The 26,684-nt window shown below is 37.0% G+C and overlaps 1 protein-coding gene across 3 annotated transcripts in view; it reads right to left on the reverse strand.

Annotated features, from left to right (window-relative positions):
- The window catches only part of RGS17 (regulator of G protein signaling 17), a 68,639-nt gene that overhangs the window by 11,096 nt on the left and 30,859 nt on the right, over window positions 1-26,684 (reverse strand). For all 3 annotated transcript variants that reach the window (XM_085217058.1, XM_003204127.4, XM_010707204.3), the window contains exon 2: window positions 16,475-16,618. In XM_085217058.1, the coding sequence (XP_085073184.1) occupies window positions 16,475-16,618 (144 nt within the window). The remainder of the gene's footprint in view (window positions 1-16,474; window positions 16,619-26,684) is intronic.

A 26,684-nucleotide genomic window follows, 5' to 3' on the forward strand; every position in this document is an offset into this window, starting at 1 on the left:
ACGGAGCACTGGAACAGGCTGCCCAGGGGGGTTGTGGAGTCTCCTTCTCTGGAGATATTCAAGACCTGCCTGGACACCTACTTGTATGACCTGGTGTAGGGAACCTGCTTTGGCAGGGGGGTTGGACTTGATGATCTCTGGAGGTCCCTTCCAACCCCTACGATTCTCTGATTCTGTGATTCTGTGCTGTAGCATGATCCAGTGGAAGTCAGAGATAGATGTTGCCCTGTGATGCTGTGTAGCATAAAGCAGACAACTATACTGGCACTCTTTAATTTCTTTATGAAACAATTTTTTCTTTCTGACACCTTGTTTTTTTAATAGTTGGAAGACTGAAGCCTGAAGGCACTGAAAACTCAGCATGACTGTGCTTATGACCAGAGTGTGAATTTGCTATATTGTATACATGAATAATGATGAGAAATAACAGCAATATCTTCACGATCCATTTGTAAAGAACAATACCGCTATGTTAATCTCAAAATTGCTTAGGCAGAGTCTAGTCAGCAATGCTATCTTCTATCTCATATCTAATGTTGCAAAAATAGGCATCCATCAAATAGAAATTTTACCTGAGCAATAGCATCCAAAGATAACTTTTTTTTTAATTCCTAACTGAGTGAAGGATGCTTCCAAGGGTTCATTTTTGTTACAGTAAATGAATAAGAAAAAAACTTCAACTAGAGTAATGTTTTTTATGAAGAAGTGAAGTCTTGCAGTAGATATTTTCATAGGCTCAGGTTACATTATATCCTGTGTGCTACTGGCTGTCATAGAGAGAAAGCGGATGCATCAGACTTCAAAACCACATATTGCAGATTCTTATGAGAGACTTTTGAGAATTAATAACATAGAATAATAGAATCATTAAAACTGGAAAGACCACTAAGATCATCTAGTCCAACCATCAACCCATGCCTGTTACCACCCTAGATCATCTCACTCATTGTGACATTTACTCCTTTTATTGAACATCTCCAGGGACTCCAGTAACTTCACCAATTCCCTGCGCAGCCTGTTCACCGCTTTTTCTGAAAAGAATTTTTTCCTAATATCCAACTTTGTCAGTAAGAATAGAAAGACAAACTAAATCACTTAAATTGTTGTAATTTTAATATATGCCAATATTATAAGTGCAGACCAACCTTCACCAAATTAGCAGCATTGAAGTCTGGAGCAGAGGCTTGTGTAGTGGTCTAGAGCAGAGACCCTGGTGACAAGGTCAGTGTAAGTTATGAATATTTAGCTCACTGAAAGATGTGAACCAGTAAAAACTGCAAATTTGGTATTTCAGTATATTTTCATTGGTTGCCTGTGAGAATCTCTGAAGGGAAAATAGCAGTCAAGAGCCTTGGGAATCACTTACTTAAGGTGATCAGAATCTGATCTTATCTGATTCAACAGAACATTATCATCTTTGTTGCAAAGGTGAAACAGATTAAAAAATAAAATAAAATAATGCATTTGTCTTACAGCTTTTGTCCATTCTAGTTCTTTAATAAGATTAACAGATCTTCACTGAATTCAGTGAATAAATATGGGATGTAAAATTTTGTTGAAAATATGTTAGAATCCTAGTGTAAAAATAGCTACATCCCTCTTGGAGGCAGTGAACTGTCTCATGTTTAAAACTAAATGATGGAGAGTGTATTAATAGGAAGGCCTACTGGGGAAAAGCCAATAATTACCATACGGCTATAAGGCTGTAATCAGCCTACTTGGCAGTGTCCACTGAAACTAGAGAGTAATTTCAAAAGGTCCAGGTACCTGTGGTGCTAAGTTTCCTAAGTGCCAGAGTAACATATGCATTAGGTGAAAAAATGGTGCAAGAGACATTTATAATCCAAATTGTTTCTACAAGAAAAAAAAAGAAATGAAAACAAACCTAGAGTCCACCTTCAGCTAAAAAATGTATTAAAAAAATGTCTGCAAGGTTTACCTCATGGAAGAAAAAAAAGCGCAAACATTCTGTTTTGGCTTCGTCTGTTTTTAAATAAAGCAAGTATTTGCAAGTTTAGCATCCTGGAGATTTTATGTTGCAGCTAAAAATCCTCCAATATTTTAAAGCTTCAGAAGGCGGAAAGAATGTGTAATCATAAACCTTCCAGCTCACGTAGTCAGGTTATTCTGCAATCGCATCACTCTGACTTGCAACTATAAAAGCCACAATGATAACTAGATTTTTTGTTTTGTTTTGGCTTTTGATTTTTTTTTTCTCATAGATCACAAAAGGTAAAATAAGAATGAGACAGACGATAGAAACAGACACTTTGTTTCTTCCAATAGCTGGGACACATTCAATTTCTCCCTTTCCAGTTTTCCTTGGTGGTATTATTTCTTTTCAATTCAGTTTTATGCAATGTAACGTGGTGTACTTCAGAATTTTCCCCTTTTTCCATCTCTTTTTTTGAAGAGCACAGAGCTGAGAAACAATATATAACAGACAGCTGAGCACTTACATGTGCTGTGGATGTCCTTTCAACTGAAAAGCTGAGTGTCTGCTCAAGATCCAGCAATAGTAAATGTAGGCAGTCTTCTGGCTCCCATACGAATCTTTCTGCATACTGTAAATCCTGTAGGCCAGTGGGGAGCTCAAGGTGGAAATTTCCTGCTCTGATTTTTGCTAATGAATATATTAGCAAAAGTTATTTCATGAGTTATTTCACAGACCCTTCTGCTGTGATGTGGTAGAGAAAGCAGCTGACTGCAATCAAGTTTGTGTTGGGTACAAATTTGACAGTCAAAGACACTTAGAGTTCTGAATTCAATTTTAAACCCCACATTTCCCACAGAACAGTGTTTCTGAAAAAATTTCAGCCTCTTGAAATTCTGTAATTTGTTTGATGCTCTTAAAATCAGTGCTCTAATTATGCAGTAAAACAACCTATATTTTTGGTTTCATTCATTGTTAGTAACTGTTATTTTAACTAATTGTTTGTATTTATTTCCAGGTAACGAGATCCAAGATATATTTAAATGAAATATTGTGCTTAGCTTTATTAAAGAGCTTAACTTTAAAAAGCTCTCAAAAAGTTACATTCTGTCATAGCAGATGTTCTCCCCAGTAAGATTTCTGATTATAAGAGATTTTCTAATAAGAAAACAATTAACCAGAAAATCCGGAAGGTACAACTTTTAATTTCAAGATACTTCAGGTTTATTAGTTTATTATCTCTGCAAATACTTTTTCACGTTTCATTCAGAATCATGTTTATGCTAAGCAGTGTGGAGAGAAGCTTGAAGAGCAATATCATAAAGTATCAAAATCCCGAAACACAACAAAACCTGATTTTTTTCTGATCTTTTTTTCCTTTTTAATACTGTTGCTTACCTGAACTAGATGAATGGCACTGATGGTATGTATAACCGTGAAATGTGGAGACAGGAGTAAATAGATGTGGTCAAAAAATCCTGTGCCTACACACTCTAGTGTGTTTGTTGCAGTGTTTCTAACACCTACACAGCAGTAATCAAGATGTGATAAGGAATTGCTGACAATTCTTCTGTACTTGTTCAATACTGCTGCATTTGCACTTTGGACTTTTCTGTATGAAGAGCTAGCTTCTAGTCCTATGAGAAATGTGAGAGCTTGAAAAGACACTTAAAAACATGGCAGATTAAGGCAGGTTGGTGTGAGGTGGGGGGGTCTTACCTTTCTTCATTGTGAAAATCTGAACTAAGGTCTGCAAATTATTTTGTTCATAGGATTATGATAAAATTAACCCTATCGTAATTCAGAACCGTGAACTTCTTCCTGGTAAATAAGAAACTTCTCTGTTATCTGAGATTGTATGTTTCTGGCATGCTTTGAATGTGGGGGAGAGCAGGCTGAATTGCTAACTGCTTTGCCTCCTTAATATTGTGCCGGATTCAGGGTAATTGATCAAAGTCATTACAGATGTGACTACAAACCATATGAGATCAGAGAAAATTAACATTTAAGCTATCTGGATCATCTCAGTCTATTAGACTCTGATCAGTTAAGGCATTTAGCTCTGTTTGGATATTCTTATTTGTGTTGTACTACTCCTCAGCCCCAGTAAAAGCAGAATTAAACCCAAGTGATCTAGTGCTTAAGAGTATAATAATCTCTTTGTTAATGAGAAGTCTTGGACAAGATTTTAGAGTTTATGTAAGATCATTATATAAGGTTATTAAATTGCATCCCACATGCCTCTGTGAAAGTAAATTATCCTTACTGAAATATGAATGCTAAGCTAAAGTAAGTCATAGGGGCTCAGTAAAGCATAAAGAAGGTTTTAGCAAATCTGCAGTATTCCATTCTATTCTCTTTCTAATATATTTAACGATTTTAAATGGAACAGATCTATAATATGGTAATCTCTTCTCTTCTTAAGGGACAGTTGGACTAACAGACTCTTTTCAGTGCCATGAGCTATATCATCCTGCTGTATTTTCCATAAAAGTTGAACTCTGTAAATTTGGCAGACAAGCTTTCAAATTTGTCCAAATTCTGCATTTTCCTTTTGAACTCAAAGAAGAATTTGAAAGCAAGGCCTTGCAGAATCAATAATTCAAGTGTTGATGTATCTTCCATCACAGACAGATATTTGCAATTTGATCACTGATGCAATTTTTCAGCTGACTTTCTTCTTTTAGAAAATGTGAAGAAGCAGCTTAGCAGTGGAGAAATGAACCTTAGCAGAAGGGACATTCTCCTGAGATACCCACGTATATATATCCACAACAACAAATGTTTTGCAAACATTCAAAATCTGGGATTAGTTTTTGCCCACTCAAGCCAAAATCAAAATATCACAGACTGGCTGAGGCTGGCTGGGACATGAGGGTCCATCTGGTCCAACCCCTGCTCAAGAAGGAACACCCAGAGCTGCCCAGGGCCATGTCCAGGCAGGGTTTGGAGATCTCCAAGTAGGAGACAGCGCAGCCTCTCTGGTCAGCATGTCCCAATGCTCCATCATCTGCACAGTAAGGAAGCGTTTCCTGGTGTTTGGCTAGAACTTTCTGTATTCCATTTTTTTTCCCATTGCCTCTTCTGCTGGCACGGGAAGCACTGAAAAGATCCTGTCTCTGTCTTTTTTGTACCCTCCCTTTAGGTCTTTGTGCACAGCCCCTACTCTCTCAGCTTTCCCTCAGAGAAAAGATGCTCAAGTCCTATAATCATTTCAGTGGTCCTTCACTGGACTCTCTCCAGCAGCTCTATGTCTCTCTTGCACTGGGAAGCCAAGAACTGAGCACTGCACTCCAAGCATGACCACCAGTGCCAAAAACATCACATTTATTAGAATTGCATTTACAGAAAGACTGCAACTGAAAATATACTTAGGGCTATGTAAAAAAAAAAAGTAACAATATTTACATTTTGGAATGTCTTATTTTTTCTGGATGGAAGAGGGAAATGTTCTCAAGGCCAGTGAGAGTAAATGCAGGCTAAAGGGCATGTGAAAGTAGACTTGTCCTTTTAATGTACAGCCTTTCAGAAAGCCAAGGCTTGCTGAACTTGCTTTTCTCCTCTCTTCTTGTGTGACTGATTTAATCTACCTGGCTACAGACATTGCAGCTCAGCAGGCATCCAAAGGCAGGTGGAAACTACCAGCGTGCACTGTACTTGAACTCCGGAAATAAAGGACAGTATCTCCCTCAGACTTTCACTGTTACTGTCAAGAGAGGAAAGAACTAGTGACTTAGAGCAGTCTGACTTTCCTAAACTTGCATTTTTTTTCCCAGAAGTATTTTGTTCTTCTGAAAATCTGTAAGAAAAATATACTATGTTAGATTACACTGCAAGGAGGGTATATTACCTTTTCGTAATGATAGCCACACCAGAAGGTATTACATCTTTTGGAAACTTTGAGTTTCATCTAGGTTAAATTTTTTTTTTTAGTCTCACTTACAGAATATATTTTCTGTATAGGTAAGAAATTGCTGTAATACGAATAAGTTCTCTTGCCATTGATTCTTAATGGAATTATTCTGGTTTGTTTTGTTACCGTAGGGCTAGTTTCAGCTTTAGGCTGAATTCAACATCAGCCTGTATTTTTCTTGTCAGGTCACCCAACAGATCACTAGTCTGACTGTCAGTTTCTTTCCTTCCTTCTGGATAAGATTACCATTCACATTCCGTCCTGTACAATGGATATATCTAATTACTAGTGAATCTACATTACCTGTACTCTTGGCTACAGCTATTTTGCAAGCAATTCCTTCATATATTTATGAAAATTAAAACTGACAGTTGCCTAGTGTTCAAAGAAATAGAAATTACATAGATTATGGATGAATAAAAGCCCTCCAATCCTGTAGCAAGTAAGCCTAATAGTCTCAGTTTATTGAGATAAATGGACCTATGGAGTCTTGATTTCCATAGCAGTTTTGATTGTTCTTAAAGAAATGAGAATAGCAGCAACAGTCAAGAGTTGAAGATTTAGTGTTCATTTTCAAATCGGAGAAGATACATGGGATCATTCATACTAAATTCATACCTTTTAAAAGGTGTTGCGAAGTTCCTCATTTAAAGAGGTCTTTACATGTTTGGAAACTGTAATTCCTAACATGATGTTTATGAACACTTTATCTGATGAAATTAACTTGGGCCAAGTAAGATAGAAATCTTCCATTTAACATCCTAGCATGGGCATTAACAGTTGGTTTCCACATGTTGTTAGACAAGGCCATGAGCTGAAAAGCACTTTCAACATGGATATCAAAAGGAACTGAAGATATCTATGAAGACTCCAAAACACAAGCTCAGCACTTGCTGGTATCAGGCCCTAAATCAGCTCCTTCAGCAAAGTTGGAGTTGCCATCTAGACTAATATGCATGGTATGGAGTTATTATGAGTGACTAGAGAAGATTCTCATTTTCTTTGCTTTTCTCACTCCCATAATGAATATCTGACCCACTTTCTACTGAGAGGATCTCCATCACATAAGTGTTATCTGCTAGGGGTGCAGCCTTATTTCCATAATACATTCTCTCATTTTTTCCCTTAAAAGCACTAGGCATTTATTCCTGTTTTAACTGACATTTTAAACCGATTTGGAATGATACATGGTTAAAAAATAAGCCTTCATGAGATGGAAGTTTTGCTACTAACAGATTTAAGTAGCCTATTTTTTCCCTCTTTCAGCTTGAAACTGCAGGCTGCATTTATTCTTTCTGGGGCTGGGAAAGTTCTCTGGCCCTGAAGCTGACTGGCACCCCGTGTCTCTTCCATAAAGCCTATATCCAAAACAGGGTTGGTTTCTGCACCTGTGACAGGTGGCTGAAACTCTGCCAAAACTTTACCAGGAAGTCAACAACTTTTAACAGTTTAACAGTACTGTATGATTGCCTGGGCTCCTACTAGATGCTGGCCTCCTTTAGTTTGCTAATACAGATGCAGCCAGTGTTTTTAATTTGGATAAGATTTTGTTGTTGTTGTTCTGCATTTAATTGTTCAAGTCCTTCTTACACTGCATGATGAAAGAAGTTCTTAGAATTTGCAAGGTCACTTTTGATCCTTTAAAATGACACTGTCTATGAACATGCCTCAGTTGAGCTCAGATTTTGATGTCAGATCCATTTTGATCCACATCTTCATTTTGGTTTTCCACAGACTCTTAAGTTAATGCCTTCTTGTGAAAATACATTATTGTCCAGTTTTCAAGAAAGGGAAAAACAAGAGTGAGAATGAAAGAAAAGAAGACTGATCCCCATCTGGGGAGATGTCAAAAGCTCCAAGCTCCTAACAGCTGAAAATCATTCAAACTGTAGCATAAACTGAACTCATGCATCCTCAGCACTCTTGTTTTTATTGGTTTTTTTTTTTTTTTTTCATTTTTCATTTTTTATTTTTTTTTCCACAGTCAAGCTATGTACTAGTAACAGAAAATCTGACCTGACATTATGAATCTTCCTTCAGCTCACAATCTGCAGACATGATCAGGGTGAACAGCATTTGGGCTCAGGCAGGTGGGAAATGGGTATGAGTGGCAAGGGAGAGCCAAGATGCTGATGCTCTGAAGCTATACATCTCTGAAAGAGCCTCAAAGGACTCATCAAGTTGCAGTACCCCACTGATGGTGATTCAGCCACTGCCTCCTCTCCCCCTGTTCTCCTCATAGCAGGTGTCCCTGAATACACCCTGCACGCTGTGCCAGGACAAAATCAAGATCATTTTCTAAAGTTAACTAGATTTAGTCTGCCTTCTCCTTCTAAGGAGCTACTGTCAGCATCTTATGTATGGCTGAATTAGAATGAGCCTTGTGTAATCCCAAATCCCTTCTGAGCATGTATTTATTCTTCAGTTAGGAAGATTGTGGTTCTGATTTTTTTTTCTTGCATTCCAATTTTCTTTGCAGAATTATTTGCTTGAAATAGGAGTATTTATTTGCAGTTAGACTCTGCTTTTTGAATAATCTTAGCATATTATATATGAAAATATATGTATTTGGTTTGTGAAGTTGCAGAAACATTTATTAAAAAGTTACTAATATATTATGATTATGTTCTATCCCTTCTCTAACCTGATTGTGTTAGCACAGACGGGTAAAATGCTACTAAATACTTGAGCCTCTGTCTATTTCTCAATATGAAATAAATTTCACAGTTTAAAATATTAAGAATCTAATCCTGACACTAGGGTGCTTGTCCAAGAGAGCCCAGTACTGGTTTTGATGTTAATGAGAATTCTATCACTGGCTTGAGAGCCATGATAAGCTACAGCTTGGTTCCTCCGATTAGACTTCTATTTTGTAGTGGTGAGGAACATAATACCTTTGAAAATAGAATCTCTTATCACATGGAGTTAGACTCAGTTATGATGGTAAAGGTTTTTTCAAACCAGGGTTCTTGACTGAAAACTAATTTAGAATAATTTTTATGTGCTGAACTTCTGTGTGATGCCTTATGTATCTTTGTGCTTCCACTATGATTTTACGGTAGACCAGCAGCATCTTAGTGACTATCCCTTTGCAAACTTTTGCCAAAATACATGCAGTGTGTAGCTTAATGCTTTATCCTATAGAAGTTCTTGACTCAGATTTACTTTACGTGTCTCATCACAGCAATGATCTGCACCTCTGTAGCAAGTGACTTATGGAACTTGCTTTTACTGTGAGCCACTGACTGGTTCAGAGCTGCACAAGGCATTCTGCAGTGGTCTTTGGAGGTAGATGTCAGGGAGCTGAGAAGAACACGCAGAAAGACAAAACACAACAAATGGTATTGAAAATAGGGATTTCTAGACTACTTTTTGACTAGGGGAGATAAGACAGACTTGGGCATTTTAGAACAGGGCTCCAAAGTGACAGAGGCAGGTTCTCATGAGATTTTATTGCTAAATTTTTAACCTCCTTTAGAAGATTTTACATTCAATTCTACTTTGTAAATTTTATTTCTGCTGTCTTTTTTGTTTGCCGGTAGTCTTTTGATTTCTTGCAGAGGAATCTTACTCTCTAGAAGTGGATGCAGGAAAAAAAAGTATTGGAGAAGTTTGCTGCCGTTAGCATACCTGAGACCCCCTCTGTCATATGTCTGCACTTTGTGGCATTATTCATGTAGAAGAAAAACGCTCCCCTCTTTCAAACAGTATCATTTCACATCCGCTTCACAGAGTTGCAGGAAGGGCCCTGTCTCAATTATAAAGAAGAGAGAGCCTATTAAATATCATACTCTTTAGGAAAACAGAATTCTCCTCCCTGATTTTTTAGCTCTAGAGATCATCTCTTTCTTTTGCTTTAAAGAGAAAAGAAATGCTTTACTTACTAACATAGTCTACAAAAGTATGAAAAGAACACTTGACAAGCTATTTATTTTTAGAGTGTCTTCTGCTTGTTTTTCCAAATGTTGAGAATTTAGATTTCTTATTTTAAGTAGCTGAGGGATCATTGAGAGGCTCACTTCTGAGCACTATGCATTTAAGTCTTTGCCCCAAGCTCACCCCGTGGTGCATTCCTGTGACAAAAGAAATGTCTGCAGGGCAGCTTTCTCTCATGGCCTTGCCACTCAGTATCAGTGGAGTTAAAGACAAGGTGATTTAAAACCAGTTTTCTAAAATATTGCTTTATACTGTGTGTGACAGGTTATATAATGGATTTTTTCCAGCGTTAAATTCTACCTGTCAGGAAACCTAGTGCTTTTATCCCCAGGAAGCACCAGTGCTGCCCACTGCAATGTGATAACCTGGGGCAAAGCAAGCTAGGCTGTCCACAGAGGCATAAAGCACAAGTTCTTAAGCAAGTTAAGCCCACTATCCCTCAAGATAAATTATACTCCATGAGAGAAGGGGAATGTTTTCATTTTTTATCTCTGTAACCACAAATTATAAAAACTGAAGGAAGTCCTGGAATATTTGAAAGAAACAAAAATACTTAGAATGAAACATCTTTTTTTGTTAAATACTTCAGAAGATGACACCTATTTCAGTAAAATAGAGTGCAGTAGTCTTCGCTCTCATGTTCTGCAGTGTACACTAATACCAGTGCACCTTTACACATTTGCTTTTCTCAGTCTGATGTTTTGAAAAAAAAAAAGAAAATAGAATGTAGAGAGTAGAGTACATCTGTTTGAGATATGTTAGCCTATGCATTCAGGGAGGAAAAGAAGAATTTAAAAATTAGATACATCAAAAAAAAAAAAAAAAAGAAGAAAAAAAATGTTTTTCAAAATGAGTGCTTTTTGCTTCAAATATAAAGATTTTTTTTTTTCCCTGCTAAAAGCTTAAACAGAACCCTGAAGCCTAGGTGTCCCTTTGTACCAGCCCGTCCCTTCCCTCCCTCCCCAAGTTTGCTCCTAGGATAAAAGTGCTGCAGACAGAAGCAGAATATGGATTTTGTTTTCCACTTATTTCAGAACATGTGGGCATAATTTAATGCATTAAATTGCTGGGAGTTTTTGTTGCTGTTGTTGTTTGCTTTTATTTCCTTCCCCTGCAGACTTTCTACCATAGTTAAATAAAATAAAGCAGCAACAACTATAACCCGAAGGATTACCTTGTATAGAGTCATGCAAAGCTTAGACTTAATTTTTCAATGGCAAACTAAATGCTGAACATGCTGGAAATCTATTATTCATCTCAAAGTACTAGAAGTGTGAAGGACAGACTTTATTCATTTGTTTTATTTTACTTAGAGTACTATTCATGCTATCTATTAGTTGGAAAGAAGAAAACACTGAACCCCATAGAGAAAAAAAAAATTAATATAATTTAAAATAACTCCTTAAAACTATATCTTCATGGCACAAGTGACAAATATCTTTTTGTAGTCCTAAGCCAACTACTAAACCCATGCAAGGAAAATGTTTCCTTTAATAAAGAAAAATGTTTCTGTAGCAAAGTCTTCAGGAAGAAGTTTCAGATCTAACTCACCAAAGATATGGGCAAGTTTTAAGAGCTAGAAGGGGAAGATTTCTTGCCAACAGTAAGTCCTGTTTTCTGCCAAGCTGGCAAATACCCTATCTTCTTTGAGATCTCTTGTGTGTGGGAAACCAGTTACAAAAAGGTCACAAGAAATCAAATGGCAGCCATAACTTTTGTACGGGCACAGCTCAGAGATTGTTAGGTATATGAGCTCCTCTTCCACAGGAGCCTTCAGCTTTAATGCTTTAATGGCTCCTTTTAAGGAAAAGACCTTTCAGCTCAGACCTTTGAAACAAACTACAGAACCAGGTATGGTTGTGTGATAAGCTTCACTTATTCCAAGGAAGCTTTTTGATGTTCACAGGCTCCTGCATTGAAAAAGTCTCTTGCAGAGCAGATGCTGGACATCTCCTGAACCTTCCTGTGTGTGGTGAAAGAAGAGAAAGATTATCAGGCATGAGAGTCAGAGCTTTGAAATTCGCTGAGCACCTTATGAAATGAAGAGGACAAACAGCTGTAACTCCTTGTCTAGGTGAGAAACAAAAGAGGAAGCAAAAAAAAAATACCCAATGTCCCCATTTTAGTGTCTTGAGTTTCTGAGAATGTGATTTGCAAGTGTTTTCAAGAGAATGACTGGATTGATGTCTGCTCAGGAAGCTGAACTGGCAAACCACTAAAGAGGGTGAAATAATGGGCTTCCACCCTTCACTCACTGGGCTGAGCTCAAAGCAGCACTAAATACTAAACCCATAGCACTAAATACTAATAGTTCAGCTCTCTGGAGACAGTGCAATTGAAGGAATTATAGATAGTCCTTCTAGGAGAGCTATGGCAAATTTTGCTACTCTTAAGCTACCTAAGTCAATTATGCCTAGTGAGGAAGTCTTTTCTTCTTTATGGGAATGGTGTTTTGTAGGGCTTAAGACACAGGGTGAGATCTGTACTAAAATTCTTGACGTTTTAATGAGGCAGCCTTTCCAAAGTAAACACCTAAGGTCTACATCTGATCAACAGAGAGAGAAATGTGTTACAGGAGATCTCCAGAGGGAAATATTTGCCTCTGAATTGATTGGATAAGCTTTTCTTGTTGATGACTTTAGAAACACTGTACTACCTCCATTAAGGACTAGTTCCTCAGATACTGATGCTAAGTACCAGTTCAAAGCTTAATCTAGTTGAGCAACATCCTGACCACTTATAACAATTAAATGCCATCTTAAGAGTCTATTTATCTCCATCTGGCCAATGTGAGCAAACTTTAATGATCAGACCTGCTCTGTAATTGCTACTGACAATTATTTGTAACAATGGATTTACTAGATCTATCTAAGATGGAGCTGGTTATCTTCATAGTAGCTGGTATGTTGCTGTGTTCTGGATTTGTGGACAGAACAGTGTTGAAAACACACCAAAATTTTAGTTATTGTTGAACAGTGCTTACACTAGCAAGGTCAAGGTCTTCTCCGCTTCTTAAACTGTCACACCAGCAAGTAAGCTGTGGGTGCACAAGAAATTGGAAGGAGACCCAGCCATGACAGCTGACCCCAAATGACCAAAGTGGTATCCCATTACATATGAAGTCATATGGCAATAAAACTGGGGAAAGAAGGAAGAATGGAGATGTTCATATTTCTGGTGTTAGTGCATGATGAGCCCTGCTTTTCTGGAAATGATTGAGCTTCTGCCTGCCCATGGGAAGAAGTGAATGAATTCCTTGTTTTACTTTGCTTGTGTAAGCAGCTTTGCTTTACTTATTAAACTGCAATTATCTCAACCCACAAATTTTATCCCTTTCACCTTTCCAATTCTCTTCCCAACCCACTTGGAGGGAAGGAGGGAGTGGCCGGGCAAGTTTCAGTTGCCTGTGGGGTTAATTAACAATAATGGAAATGTGCTCCAATTGCTTGTTACTTTTAAGAAGGGATTATGAGAGGAAAGTGTGTATGAAAAAATGTGCTGAAAATATCTGGATCCAAACTGTTGCTGTTAAGTCTCTATTAGGCAAGGTATTATTTCCTCAAACAAAGGTGCCAATATTTGCCTCTACTGTTATGCAAACAGAAGACTTAATGTCTATTCTGATTTTAACACAGGGTAGGAAAAAAAAGGAAACAAACATCACATGATTTACAGAAGACACTTTTAGAATTGCAGTGATTTGTATAGAGATACAAACTGTTGGACTAACTTTTCAAATAGATATAAGTGAATGATTCTTGCTATGAACTGCCTCCCTTCTCCCCACATTTCTGTGAATAGTGAGGAAGTTGAAGCACTAAAGTATATTGATATAAGAGTTGTCCACAGTCAAAGAAACTGAAGGAAAAACAGCAGAAAAACCTTCTTATCTTAAAATTGACAGCAAGGGCATTATCATCACCATTAATGAATCCAGCTGCACTTCCAGATTGGTATCTCCAGAGAAATTCAGGTTACTCAAAATACTTGTGGAACTAGAGAAAGCAAGTAATTATAATAGATCCAGAGAAGCTGTTAGAATGATTGATTAAACCTTCTTATATCGTGACTCTGGAGAATTACCTACCGAGAATCACCAGTATAATGAGTGACTAGCAAAGTTTGTTTTGTATTTTTTTCTACTTTATTAAGGCAAGTTGATGGAGAAAGAACAGTAATCTGTATGCCACCTGGATTGTTCAAATTTACCGAACAAATTTGAAACTAGAACCAATTTGCTTTAACTCTGATTCTGAAACATTTTATATTGTCTTTTTCAAAGCTTTGTCCTATCTCCCCTCTTTTGGGGTTTCCTCTATAGAATCATAGTAAATAGAACTGGGAAAGAGATATTATATTATCTATTTTATCTTTTTGATTTTAGAAAATAAAAGCAATGTCATTATCCAGTTTGACTAATTGTTTTGACTTAATCCAGAAAATTAGTTTAAATTGACAGGATTTCTGCATTTTCAAACTAATGTACATTATCAAAACCAAACCAACCAACCAAACAACAAAATAGCACTCAACTCTCCCTAAGCCCCTGAAAGATAGGATGTTAACAGCAGAAAGAGTTACCAAAGCAGCTGAAAGGACATCCTATATTTTAAAGCAATAAATGCTCTTACGGTTAGTATGCATAATCCATTCAAATATTTAATGGTATTGCATTCCAAGTAGTGAAGGCAGTTCAAGGGTAACAGAATTCATGAAAGCTTCAAAACAGTATATTTGTCAAATAAGGGCTCTTGAGTTGTAGCATGCTTAAAAATATAACCAAATGTTAATAAATTTTAGAAATTAGACATACTTTTATGATCATTCATGTTCTAGTATATAAGGCAAAATTCAAGCCTAGCTATATATGCACACGGTTGAATTCTGTTTCTATTCAATAAAGGGATATTGTAGTCATGATGGATGATTCTATGAAAGTGTAATTTTAGGGATGGTTAAAAAGCAAACAAGATGTTAGGAATAATAAAAAAAAAAACAAGAGCAAACAAAAAATTGCTGTGTTACAGCAAAAGCACTTTTTGTACTCATATCTACGCTACTGCAAAAATTCTGGTCACACGTCAAATGGGAGACAGTAGAATAGGAAATGTACATAGAAAGACACAAGGTAGGTGGATAGACAGCAAATAGATAAGTATAAAGATCTGGTCAATTTCTGTACCACAGATTATAGATAAAATTATGGAAGAAAAGACAGATGAAAGGGGGTACAACAGAACATTTTAAAAAATGATAATTCTGAATAAAATTATTCCCTGTTCCTCAGAATCATAGGAACAAAGAAGAATCAAATGAAATTATCTCATAGTAGATTAAAAAAAAAAAAAAGGGATTAATAGATGATGCAGCGCACAAGTCAAATGTGGAATATATTGGTAAGGAAAACCTCAAATGCCAAAATTTTAGGCGAGTTCAGGAAGTCACTTGAGAACATAGTTAGAAAAATCAATGAAGGATAATTCATCAAGGGCTATAAAATTTCTGGGTCAGGAAGTTGTTAAGTTGTTGATTCCCAGAACTTGTGAGCTTTGCTGGGATTAAGGACAAGGAGGCGGATGTTCACTTCTTTTACCCTTTCCTTCTAGCCTCCTTGGGTCACTTCTTGAGGTAAGATGCTGAGCTCAATGGACTTTTAGTCTGTAACAGTACAGCTAAATTTAACACAAAGCAGAAAACAGCAGTAGTAAAACATCCTTCCTTTTCTTTCCATTAAAGCACTTCTACCTTTTTGTTGTATGGAATGAACATATTACAAAATATCTTGATAAAAGCATGAGCATTCGCTCCAAATATCTACTTGTATATATTTTTAAATGCACTGGGGGCAAATAGGCTCTGATTTTAGATTAGAGGAAGAGGACTGATTCATGTGAAAATAATACAGATACACAGAGGAATGGTCACTCCAAAGAGACTGAACTGTGTAGGTAATAGGATGCACAGTCCCTGAGCAGCAGTGCAAGTCAATTAATTTATCTGTCAACATTAAATGTTCACAACAGTAAGAAATAAAAACTTGATATCTCCAAGTTACTGAGAATTTAAGGCTATATCTGAAACTGTGTTTAATTCTTTGACTTTCCAAGCCAATTCTTTGTTCAGCAATAGACAAGCAAACATAACTCCTTAGCCTTTTTTTCCACTAAAATTTTGACACACCAGTCACTGGTAGAAGTAGAATTTAAAGCTCGTGATTCCAAATTTCCAAATTATAAATTATTTAACAACTAACTGGTAATACAAGCCTCCCTTTTTCCCTCCTGAATGCAGAGAACTACAATATAAAAAGGAATAGCAGAAAATAAAGATTAAAAAAAAAAAACCTCACATATTTTGAATGCAAAATATAAAATATTCAGTATGAAATCTCACATATATGAGTTTTTTAATGGATTTTTTTATCATTTAGAATGATTTAGCTAGGGTAAATACAGATTAAATGTACTATAGTCTCCTATTCCCCCTCACAAGATGTCCAGCCAAATTAGGGAATGATTTAGTGGTTTTTTTTTTGTTGTTTTTTTTTTTTCTCTGAGTGTGTGTGAAATGTTGAATTGTGCCTTTTGGCAGCAATCCTCTCCCAGAAATTTGCATGCTCCCAGTACTTGGCACTTGCCATCCTCATTGTTTACCTGTTGTGGATATGTAACCAAATATACTACAGAACATACCATGAACAGCTGCAGCAACAGCACCAACAAAAGCAACATGTGTTGTTGGGCCTTTGGTTTCCAGGTGCTTGAGACACAGCTGATGTTCCTTCATTTTGTGACTGCTGCCTCTTTCTCATTTCAGCTACTTCAGTGCACAAGTGGCTATAAGAACACAGACATAAGAGATGTACAGAATTACTATACACCATCATGAAGTACATTCACATTTCTATAATATCCTCTAATTTTATTAATTCTCACAGCTTGTGGTAACAGAAGCATGTGAGCATCAACTCTGCTAGCCAAGTCATAGTTCTGTCAGAAAAGCAGTTTCCAGAAGACCACATTTCGGTGACAAGCTTATACTACCGTGCCTTTCAATCACATCTGTTCTTAGCACTTTGGATGGACTAAAAGAACTGTTATACTCAGCTGAACACCAAGTTACACAGCTTGGGTAGCACTTGCTAGAGTCTGAGCTGTTCATTACCATATGAATATCAGAGCTTTTTCCATGGTACTAAAGTTTTGGCAAGATGGTTATTCACTTTAAACGTGAGTTAGAAAGTGATTTTTTTTTAATTAATTAATTAATTAAAGACAGTATGGACTTCACTGGTCATTGTCAGACCAATGAAATTGATGTAAGTGATGTAAAAGACATGGGCAGTAATGGCTGTCTGTTAATAATGAGCCAAGATTACAACATGTCTAACTTTGCTACTTGAGAATTATTTTCTGTAAATAAAAGGAAAAATAAATATGTATTTCCAATATGCTCTGCCAGCTTTGGCACTATTTCTGGTGTCAGAAGATTTGCTTTTGCTCATTGCTGGTATTTCTTAGATTTCATTAGGCCAAGATAATTTTCTTTCCAGTGACCTGCACTATACAGCTGGAAGTAGTATTCCATGCATCACTAAGCTAGAACATCTATTGCCAGGTTATGTTACTTTGAAAGTTTAGATGCCAGTGTCGCTTTAAATGGTTCACATCTTTTTAAAACTGTTGTTTTCCCAGAGTAACACTTACTACAAGCAAATGCAAATTAGAATAAATGTACTACTTCTGTCTTTGAAAAAAAAAAAAATACATTTTTTTCTGTGGGGAGCAGCTCAGTTTTAAGCAAATGTGGTTAGGGGAGGACATAGTGTCAGCAGCATGTGGTCCGCTCCTACCCATGGGCATTCTGCAGCAGCCAGGAGTGTTGAGGAAAAATGGGCTCAAGTTAATTTGGCACCGGGGTATGTCATACAGCAGTAACTGAGAGATGTCTGTACTCCTACATGCATTCAAACAGCAGCTGTGAGGGTTTGCATCTACATGGCTTGTAGCAAGAACACTAAGCCTTAGAACTTGAACCCATGCTGCAAAACTCAGGTTTGGTGCTCATTTCAACTTCTTGCTAACATTTCAGCATGTATCGAAAAACTGAGTCATTCCTATAGTGTTTTAGTTAAACTAAACAGTGAACAACCATTTTATATTTGTTTCACACAGCATGGTTTTTTTTTAAGTGGAACGAAATCCCCATCACTTCTATCATTCAGGTATACTTCCAGAATTCACTACCTACTTAGGTTATTGATGTTATTTATTACTGTTCCTGAATTCTGAAGATTAAAATTACAATTAAAAAAATCCTGTTTTTCTATCTGTTGCAAACATTTTGTTAACATGAGATACTACGACACAATTGGCAGAACACCTGTATTTCTACAGTAGTTAGGAAGGAAAGGAGAAGTGCTGAAGCACAAAGCATAGCTTAGGTAGGGATAGCATAAAGCCACTTTCTTTAAATTACAGTGCTGAACTTCTGCTGATTATGCATGATGCATTTATATTATTTCATAGATAGCTGTGCCATGCTGTGAGTAGTACTTACTTCAGCAGGTGCAATGACTATGGGTAAAGGAATTAAAGCCAGATATTTTCACAGGGAACATTTGCTTCTTCTAAGACAGAGGTTCTCACAACATTACTATATAATCACATAGATGTATTAGTTTCAGAAACCAGGGAGATTATTGTGATTTCTTACACATTTTTCAGTTAGATATATAAAATGTACTATTACCATTGTTGAAAAATGTCTAAAACCTGCTTCATTATAAATACAAGATGGCAGGATAAAGGTTATCCATTCAGACATATTGATGACAATTGTGACTTTGCAGTATTTTTAAAATAACTTTAACATTGCACAAGCTGCTGCTGAGATAGACGACTCTCTGCCTTTGCTTCTGCAGAGCTTACAGTCTCTCATTTCCTCACCTGAGGGTGCAGGCAGCAACACTTATGCAGGCACTTGATGAATTGGATAAAACTGTAGACACATTTTAAAATTAATCCAGACCATCAAATGGAACAGATAGGAGATATTAATCTGCATAAACGTAGAACCCACAACTTTAATTCTCAACACACCTTGCCAGGCATATCTTGGGGCAGAGAAAGAACCGTGATTTCACAGGGGTGGTCTATGTCCTCAGCCTTGCCCAGCAACTTCTACCATTGACTACATGGCCAACCTTCACAGAGTCTTGCAAGTCTGGCACTACATGGTACTGTGAGGAATCATGAGCCTTCAGTGGCCAGCATTTCTGGAGGCATGGTGTTCTTCAAGGGTGCTCAGAGCCCACAGGCTCTGAGCTGGTCACTAGAGTGGTACTGCTTACCCTGCTATCCTCTGAGTATGAGCCACGAGGCATCCAGTTCCTGACCACACGTCAGCCCTTTGCTATAAATAGCATTACATCTTTTTGGAAAGCTTCTAATCTAAAGCTATCAGAAATATGAAAATTCCACTCGTGGTGCAAAACAATAATATATTTACTGTGGATGAAGTAGAATGAGTGGAAATTTAGTTATTTAGGTTTCAAGTTTCATGTTGCATTTCCAAATATCAGATGTCATCTATGCCAGACTGTAATTGATTCTGTTAGATTATTTATGATGCAGAAGCAGGAATATCTTAATTCTTGAGTATATTCAGGAACTGAATCGCAGACAGAGGATTTCTATTTAGTGCCTTGTTCCAAGGTATGAAAAATAAATTTAGAGTCTTTAATTCAGCAAGTCAATCTAATGAAACAATTTTAATGAAAACAAATACAAAAGTTAGTACGAAACTACAGAGAATACTGTGAGCTGATATTAATCAGATCTTCTAGGATAATGGTATAAATTACATATATGGTCATCAAGATATCAGTTTGCTTTTTATGTTTTTCAACATCTTCATTCTTCTTTAGCCTGGCAATAATGCCTAGTGGTGAAGGTGGACATTTATCTAGTAGAAGCAGTATTTCTCCTTGATACTCATGATTTCTCAGACCATCCCAACACAGGTTCAAGATTCTTCTGCCAGTTTTGCGCCTGGTTCTTAGCCTGTTTGATGGCATGGTTTATTAGTAGTGTTATGATGTCCATTTGTGCTGATCAGAAATCAGAGCAGTATTCCATTTTGCTTGACTGATTTATTCTCTTGGGGATGAGTGGATATTATGTCCCTCAGAGCAATACCATAGTCATGGAGGATTTCATTTCACACAACATCTGCTGCCTCTACTCTTCCACTGAGGAAAGTAACTCCAGGGTACAGCAAGCAAGCACTTATTATACTTGTTATGAGATAGGTAGCTCATATAAACTTCGAAGCAAGAAAGTCCCTACAGCTCTCTGTGCACCTTCAATATTGCAGTGTAAGAGGAATATGAAAACCAAAAAAAAAAAAAAAAAAAACACCTAGAAATTCGGAGTAATGCTTCCTGTCAGTTGTGGAACTGATGGCACGAGGATCTATTTTTGTGTTTAGGTGGTGTAATTAACACTTATTCCTCTGGGTACTCAGGAGTAATTACTAGAGATATTCCCCTTGTGCACAGAAGAGTGTGTAACATGGGAAGATAGCTCAAAAAAGTGACAAAAAAGTTTGGTTTTATTACATTTATAACTGGGAAGTCCCACTGAATACTGAGTACAGTCATGTCAAATTCTATACACTGCCTCTAGGAAATGAAAAGAAGGTAATTTCTGAGTTCCACCTGTTTTTTTCTTCTGTTTCCACCTCTCTGTCCCTCCATCTCCATCTCCTTGTACTTAGGTTTTAAAATGGTTTCCTGGGAAAATCCCAAGATACTAGATGCAGCACAAAGCACAGGCAGCATCATTACAGTGGCTCTGTTGATATCCATCATCTAATGAAAGAAGAACATTTGCTTGTTTGGTGTCTTCAACAGCCTGGCATTACTGCCCTTCAAATTATCTAAACTTTACTTTTGCACTGCCCCATCCAGCTCTCTCTGCTTGAGTTGTAACTTTCCTACATACATGACCCTTCTGTAACCTTTTCTGTTCCCCTCTCAGGATTGAAAGAGCATTTGCTGGAATGCTCTTTTTTTTTTTTTTTTTTAATCATATCTTCTCAAGCTCTTCCCTAATGTCTGTTTTGAAAAAGAGATATCATGTGAGAGTGCAGATAAATGCACTATGCCTGTACAGCAGGCAAGTAACATTATGTCTTTTGTTGCAGGTAGGACACATAGTAACTTAGTTTTCAGGACAGAAACGGAGCAGAATTTGTTGAAGTAATCTGTCTTTTGTCAAACTTTTGCAATAAAAGAATAAAATCGCCTCACCTCAGAAAGGAGCAGTTAATTACAAGGATATAGAAAGTAAATTACTCTGCAGGCAAGAAACTTAGCTCTTAAAATACTTTTCTTAGGTGATCTGGCACATCAGCTCTTCTACATTGCTTTGCTTCTTTTAATTTTTCCAGTTAAAGAACCAAAACATCATCTGTGTAGCTCAGATAAATTCAGACCTTATACCAGTTGATACGTGCCCCAGATCTACTGATCTTCATAGATGCTTATGCTGTTACACGAAATACAAAGACTGTTCACACTCAGTCTTTTATCTGTGCTCTCTTCATTCATCTAAGGGATACTAAATGATGACAGACTAAGAGACCTTATCAAATGTCTATAAGCTATAAAGATTTCCATACACTCCTGGCAATACTGAGTGAATAGTGAAGTCAAGACAGCAGGTTATCTTTCGAAGTGCTACTGACTACCTATACACACTTCATGAAGCAATGATATTTGTTCTCTATCTGAGATACCTTAACACAGATACATTCTCTGTTGTGCCACTGGATCTTGACAACCACTCAATATTTCACAAATAAATAAATTTAAAGTAATAGAGTAAAATAAGGCTACAAGAAGAAGCAATGTAATTGAGTTACCTTAGGGTCCATTTACTTATTTTAATGTACCTGTAGTCCATTAAAGAGTATTAGAAACTACTGGTAACAATGGAATCTTAATTGCACCTTAATTCCTCTGAACATATCCTACTTGTAAAATTTAAATTAATTACAGCAATATGGAAAGTTTTAAATATTTCTATTGTTAAGAATAAGCATTTTGGAAAGAAAGATCAAAGCAAAGTTGATTTCTAGAAACGATCCTGTTTAACAGCAGATATGTCAGAACTTTGAAGTGTAACTCCAAATTTTAACAGATTTGCTTTCCCATGTTCTTCAAAAAAAAATCTATATTTTGCACCAAGTCTAAGTTCTAAAAAGACACTAAACATGTTATTAGAATAGAGCACTGCTCCATGAACATTCGTTTAACTTGAAACTGTGCAGTTTTGGCTGAACGTTTTGAAGTCTTTGCCTTGCATACCGTAATACTCTTTTTATGACTTTTCTAGGCATCTTGTGTGCTCATAAAGGATTTCTGAGAGTTCTTTTTATTATTTTTGTGGTGAACTTAGTAACCTTAGGAAGCCCAACTGAAATTCCTACAATACTCATCAAGTAAATATGCATTTGTACTTCTGAATCAGATTTTACTGCTGAGAACCAAAACATTAAGTCTGACAGTAATATACACTATTGAAAAGTTTGAGATGCCTGCATGTGATTTTTAAAGAACTATACTAAAATTATGATTAAGAGCGCTCTACAGCCTTCAGAAATATTTCATAAAAAGGAAAAAGAAAAGTCATCAGGAAAGCTTTAATCTTCTTTTAAGCGTATTGTTTTTATGTTTACATTTTTGAGAAATAGCTGAGAATCTCCTATTATGGTATCTATCTACCTATTGATTGTAGCTGGCATGGTTGCATCTGACTTGAGACACATGAAGCCACCACGCTTTTGAAAGACAAAGATATTCTTCTCACAGAGAGAATAATTACTTTCTTTGTTGCTAACAAACATTTATATAATTTTTTAAAGTCCATGACATTCATCATAAAAGGACACTGTGATACATTAGAGAACACAAACAGCTTTACTGCAAGCATTAGGGTTCTGGTTTCTAAATGTTTTTATCTGTGCTTAAAGCGAATTTTCTGTATGGAAAGCCAGAAGTCATTTTTGGTTATATGAACTGCACAGATTTTGTACAAGTTTCAGGGAAAAATCAAGAAAAATTATAGGGTCAGTAGAATTTGTAGCAAATGTAGGAGAAAAATATTTGTATGTGGAGGGAAATTATCCAACAAGCTTTAATGCTGGTGAACTTCATTTTTTGCACTTAAGACCATACTGGTAAATTTCTACAGGCAAGAAACAGCAGCAACTTTACATAAATGATGCAGCATTTAATCAAATAAATGCACACAAATTTCATTTATAATGCACATATTGCTATGAACTGAAAAACAAAGAAGGCATTAGAAAAAATGGCTTAGAGTGAAAACGTCTTAAGAAAACACTTTGGACATGGTTCTAGTCTATGAAATGAAGAAAATCATCATTCTTCACTGTAAAATGAACATTTGCATCTTCATACAAAGTACTTCCACCCCTCCTCCGCCAAATTCCCTCCGGAAATAGAAGTTGCAACTTTAGACAGAAGTAGCCTCAAGGAGGCTTCCGTAAAGTAGGTTTCCTGTAATAACGTGACTTGGTCATCATGCTGACTTTAGACTTGCTGACTGACTTCTGAGATATCCTCTGACTGGATCCTTCTGTGTTCCAGCCCTCCTTTCCTCATACATCATCAAAAGTACAAAAGAAAATCAAAAAAGTAAAATAAAAATATTCAAGAGATTAGTGTGACAGAGAAAAGGGTTTTTGTTAGCACAGCAGAAAAAGAGAAAGGGAGCAGAAGGTGGCAGGAAGGAGCATCAGGCTTAGGCATCTAGCATCCTTCTGGACGGCTGGGAACAGTGGGAGGTTAATGCAAGTGCACACTATAGATAGGCTTAATAAGAGCCTGCTGCAGCAAGTATCTGCCAATAAGAAAAGCAGGGGAAGGTTGTTGACATATTTACCCTCAAAAAAGTAGTGCTCGGGTTGTGCATATACACATTAGTTCCTGTGCCTCTTCCAATCCCCACCTCCCTCCAAGCTATGCTATCTTTCATTGAACAGCAGCAACCTTCTAGTATGTGTGCTCCTCTGATTGGTGCTAATGCTTGCTGACTAGAGAAAGAGAGAGGAAATCTGCTCATGGCAAGGGATGTGCTTTTTCCTACCATGCTGGTATTTAGATTTATAGAACTAAGTTTAAAGCCTTGGCTCTCTCATTGCATTGTGCTATTAGCAGAGTCCTTGATTCCACCTTGCTATTTTTTCTGCTCATTTACCTTTCTTGTTCCTCTAGACTGCAAACTTCTCTCTTCTGACTTCTTCTGTCAGAAACCTGACTTCTGTCTTAAAACCCTGTTTTAAGAGTACCTGCTGTATGTATGATAGCATAAGACACTGTCTACCATTACTCTACAGTGTGCCCCACCACCATCCCAAGTCTGTAGCTGCAGTCCCTGGAAGCTTAGACTTTTGGTTTCTAGCCCTTGGTGTGGGTAACCATCCATTTACTTGCATGACAGGCTCAGTTTTTTGGCACTACTATTTCTCAGCATTCTTATAATTACATCTCTGTCACATCAAGCCTTTCATTATATGTTTGACTGTCATAGGCAGGTCTTTATATATCAGAAAAGACGGGGCTATAATTAGAATCTGATAAGGTACAAGGGATGATTCAGCATAACATAGAAGGAATCCCTTTCCATCCCTTCCTTGTCATCTACCAATCTCTTAGTTATCTTTCCAGCTGACAAGATCTTTCTGCTGTTTTGTGACTGTCTAGGTAAAGATGATTTGTGCTTACTGGTACTAGGATTGGTTTTACACCATTGGTGCAGTATCACTGCATATGGTAAGAGTACCAAGCATTGAGTACTTTGCAAAGAACAAAATCATAATCACAGCCATACCTTCGTATAGTCCAGATAGCTGACTCATTTTTTGGGATATGGACTAACAGTCATTCATATCATTAAAAATACAGTTTTTTTTACTAGACTTCCTTCAAGATTGGTTGCAACATACTAAATACATCTTCTTAATAATTATGCTTCTATACATATAACTAATTTTCAGTTTAGGAAGACATTGATTTTTTTCTGAATGATTCTGTTGCCATTAATTTTTTAGATTGAAGCTCCAGGAAGAAACCTACCATTGTCACCCAAATCTTTGCTACAAATTGTAATCAGATGTTCTATGAATTGTGTGTTTTTAAATCAGGGAATCATATAAGAACCACGGTAATTATTTTTGAAATTACAAGTTTTTATGCCAGTCTTGTCTTGCAATGTGTCAGTTCCCTCTGTAAGCCCAGATGTTAGGTTGAAAGCAAAATAAACAAACCTCTTAATTCTTTTTTCCCCCTCAGCTTCTTATGCTTCAGGCACTATTCTTAACATAGATGCCTTAGACCCTTTCCATCTGCTTTTCCTTCTTCCCACAAAAAAATACAAAAAAAAGTTTCTTTATCTCTTTCCAGATAAGCAGCTTTTACTTCTATGCTTGGAGAAGGCTTCTTGCATGAACTCCTGCATTTCCACTGGTCTTTCTTGCTCTGTGTTGGGTGATGCTTTCCCTTCCTGTTAGTCACACATCCCTCCTAGTGACTCTCACTTTACCATCTGCTGCTTCCAAGTTTTGTGTCTTACATGCAGCGTCACATGCAAGGATTTCCCACTTACAAAGAGAGAGTCTCTCTTTTCCTCATTAACAGCAGTTTGTGAATATGCCAAATCTGCATCAAGCACTGTGGCCTCAGACTTCCTCAGGGTTTCTCCAAATCTCTGAGACAGATGCACTCCCCATCTCACAGCCACAAGCATGGAAGCAGTCATTCAGAGGAGTTCTTTTCTCCCTTTCTACTCTTGTTGGGCAGTCAGCATATACAACACACACACACACACAAAAAAAAAACAGCCTGAAGTAAAAAGGGGAGCTGAGGGCAGTGGGTAAACGGAGAGAAAAATGAACAAGTCTAGAGGACAAAAAGCATGGATTTACTTCACTAAATCTTGGGTTAGAACCATTTTGGAGCAAAAAAATTAGAACAGGTATCAACTATCTGACTTGAAAAGCATCAATATTTGTATGGGAAACTTTTTTGGTATTTGCATGGAGGTACACAAAAATAGATGCACAACTTTCAATTTCTGTGTGTCTTGAGCTATATATACATCAACAAAACAAACATTTCAGCAACAACATTTATTTTGGTCAAAAATGTAAAAGTTCTGCTTGGGTCTCATGGAAAAGCTGAGGCACACTCCACATTTTACATGTCTCTGGGCAGTGGAAACCACCAGACTCAGCCCTGAAGCTGTTTCCTTTCAACTTTTCCTGACAGCAAAAGAGAACATGATGGTGATTTTCACAGTAATGAAGCTCTTGAAGTTTTTTTTTTTTTTTTTTTAATTTTATTTCCTTTCCTGCATACTTGTTTAATCCCTTCCCTTGCTAGAAGGATTCACAAGTAGAGAAAGACAAGCTCCTCTGCATGTCTCATTGCTTGAGCACTTGCCTTAGCTGCCTTGGTCCACAGTAGCTTCTGACTTGCTAGCTTATCTGTGAGGATGGACTTCCCCATTTCCTGAAATTCACTTTCCTACTGCCACAAACTGATGTGGCTGCTGGTACATTATAATGTCAGATAGTGGACCCTTGTAGCACAATCTCTCTTCCTAACCACAGTGGTGTGATGGAAAGGTACAGCATAAATGTCTGAACTATACAGAGAAGGCCTAACACTTGAACAGGTATCTTTAAATTCAGAGTCACAAAATACCAGACTGAGGGAGCTTGAGACATTCTGAAGGTAGTATGGGGAGTAAGTTGCATACTGTGTGCCTGGAGGAATATGTGGAAGTACAGAGAAAGAAAGCAAAAGCAATT

Source organism: Meleagris gallopavo, chromosome 2 (assembly GCF_905368555.1).
Source record: "Meleagris gallopavo chromosome 2, MGAL_WU_HG_1.1, whole genome shotgun sequence".
NCBI classification, from domain to species: Eukaryota; Metazoa; Chordata; class Aves; order Galliformes; family Phasianidae; genus Meleagris; species Meleagris gallopavo.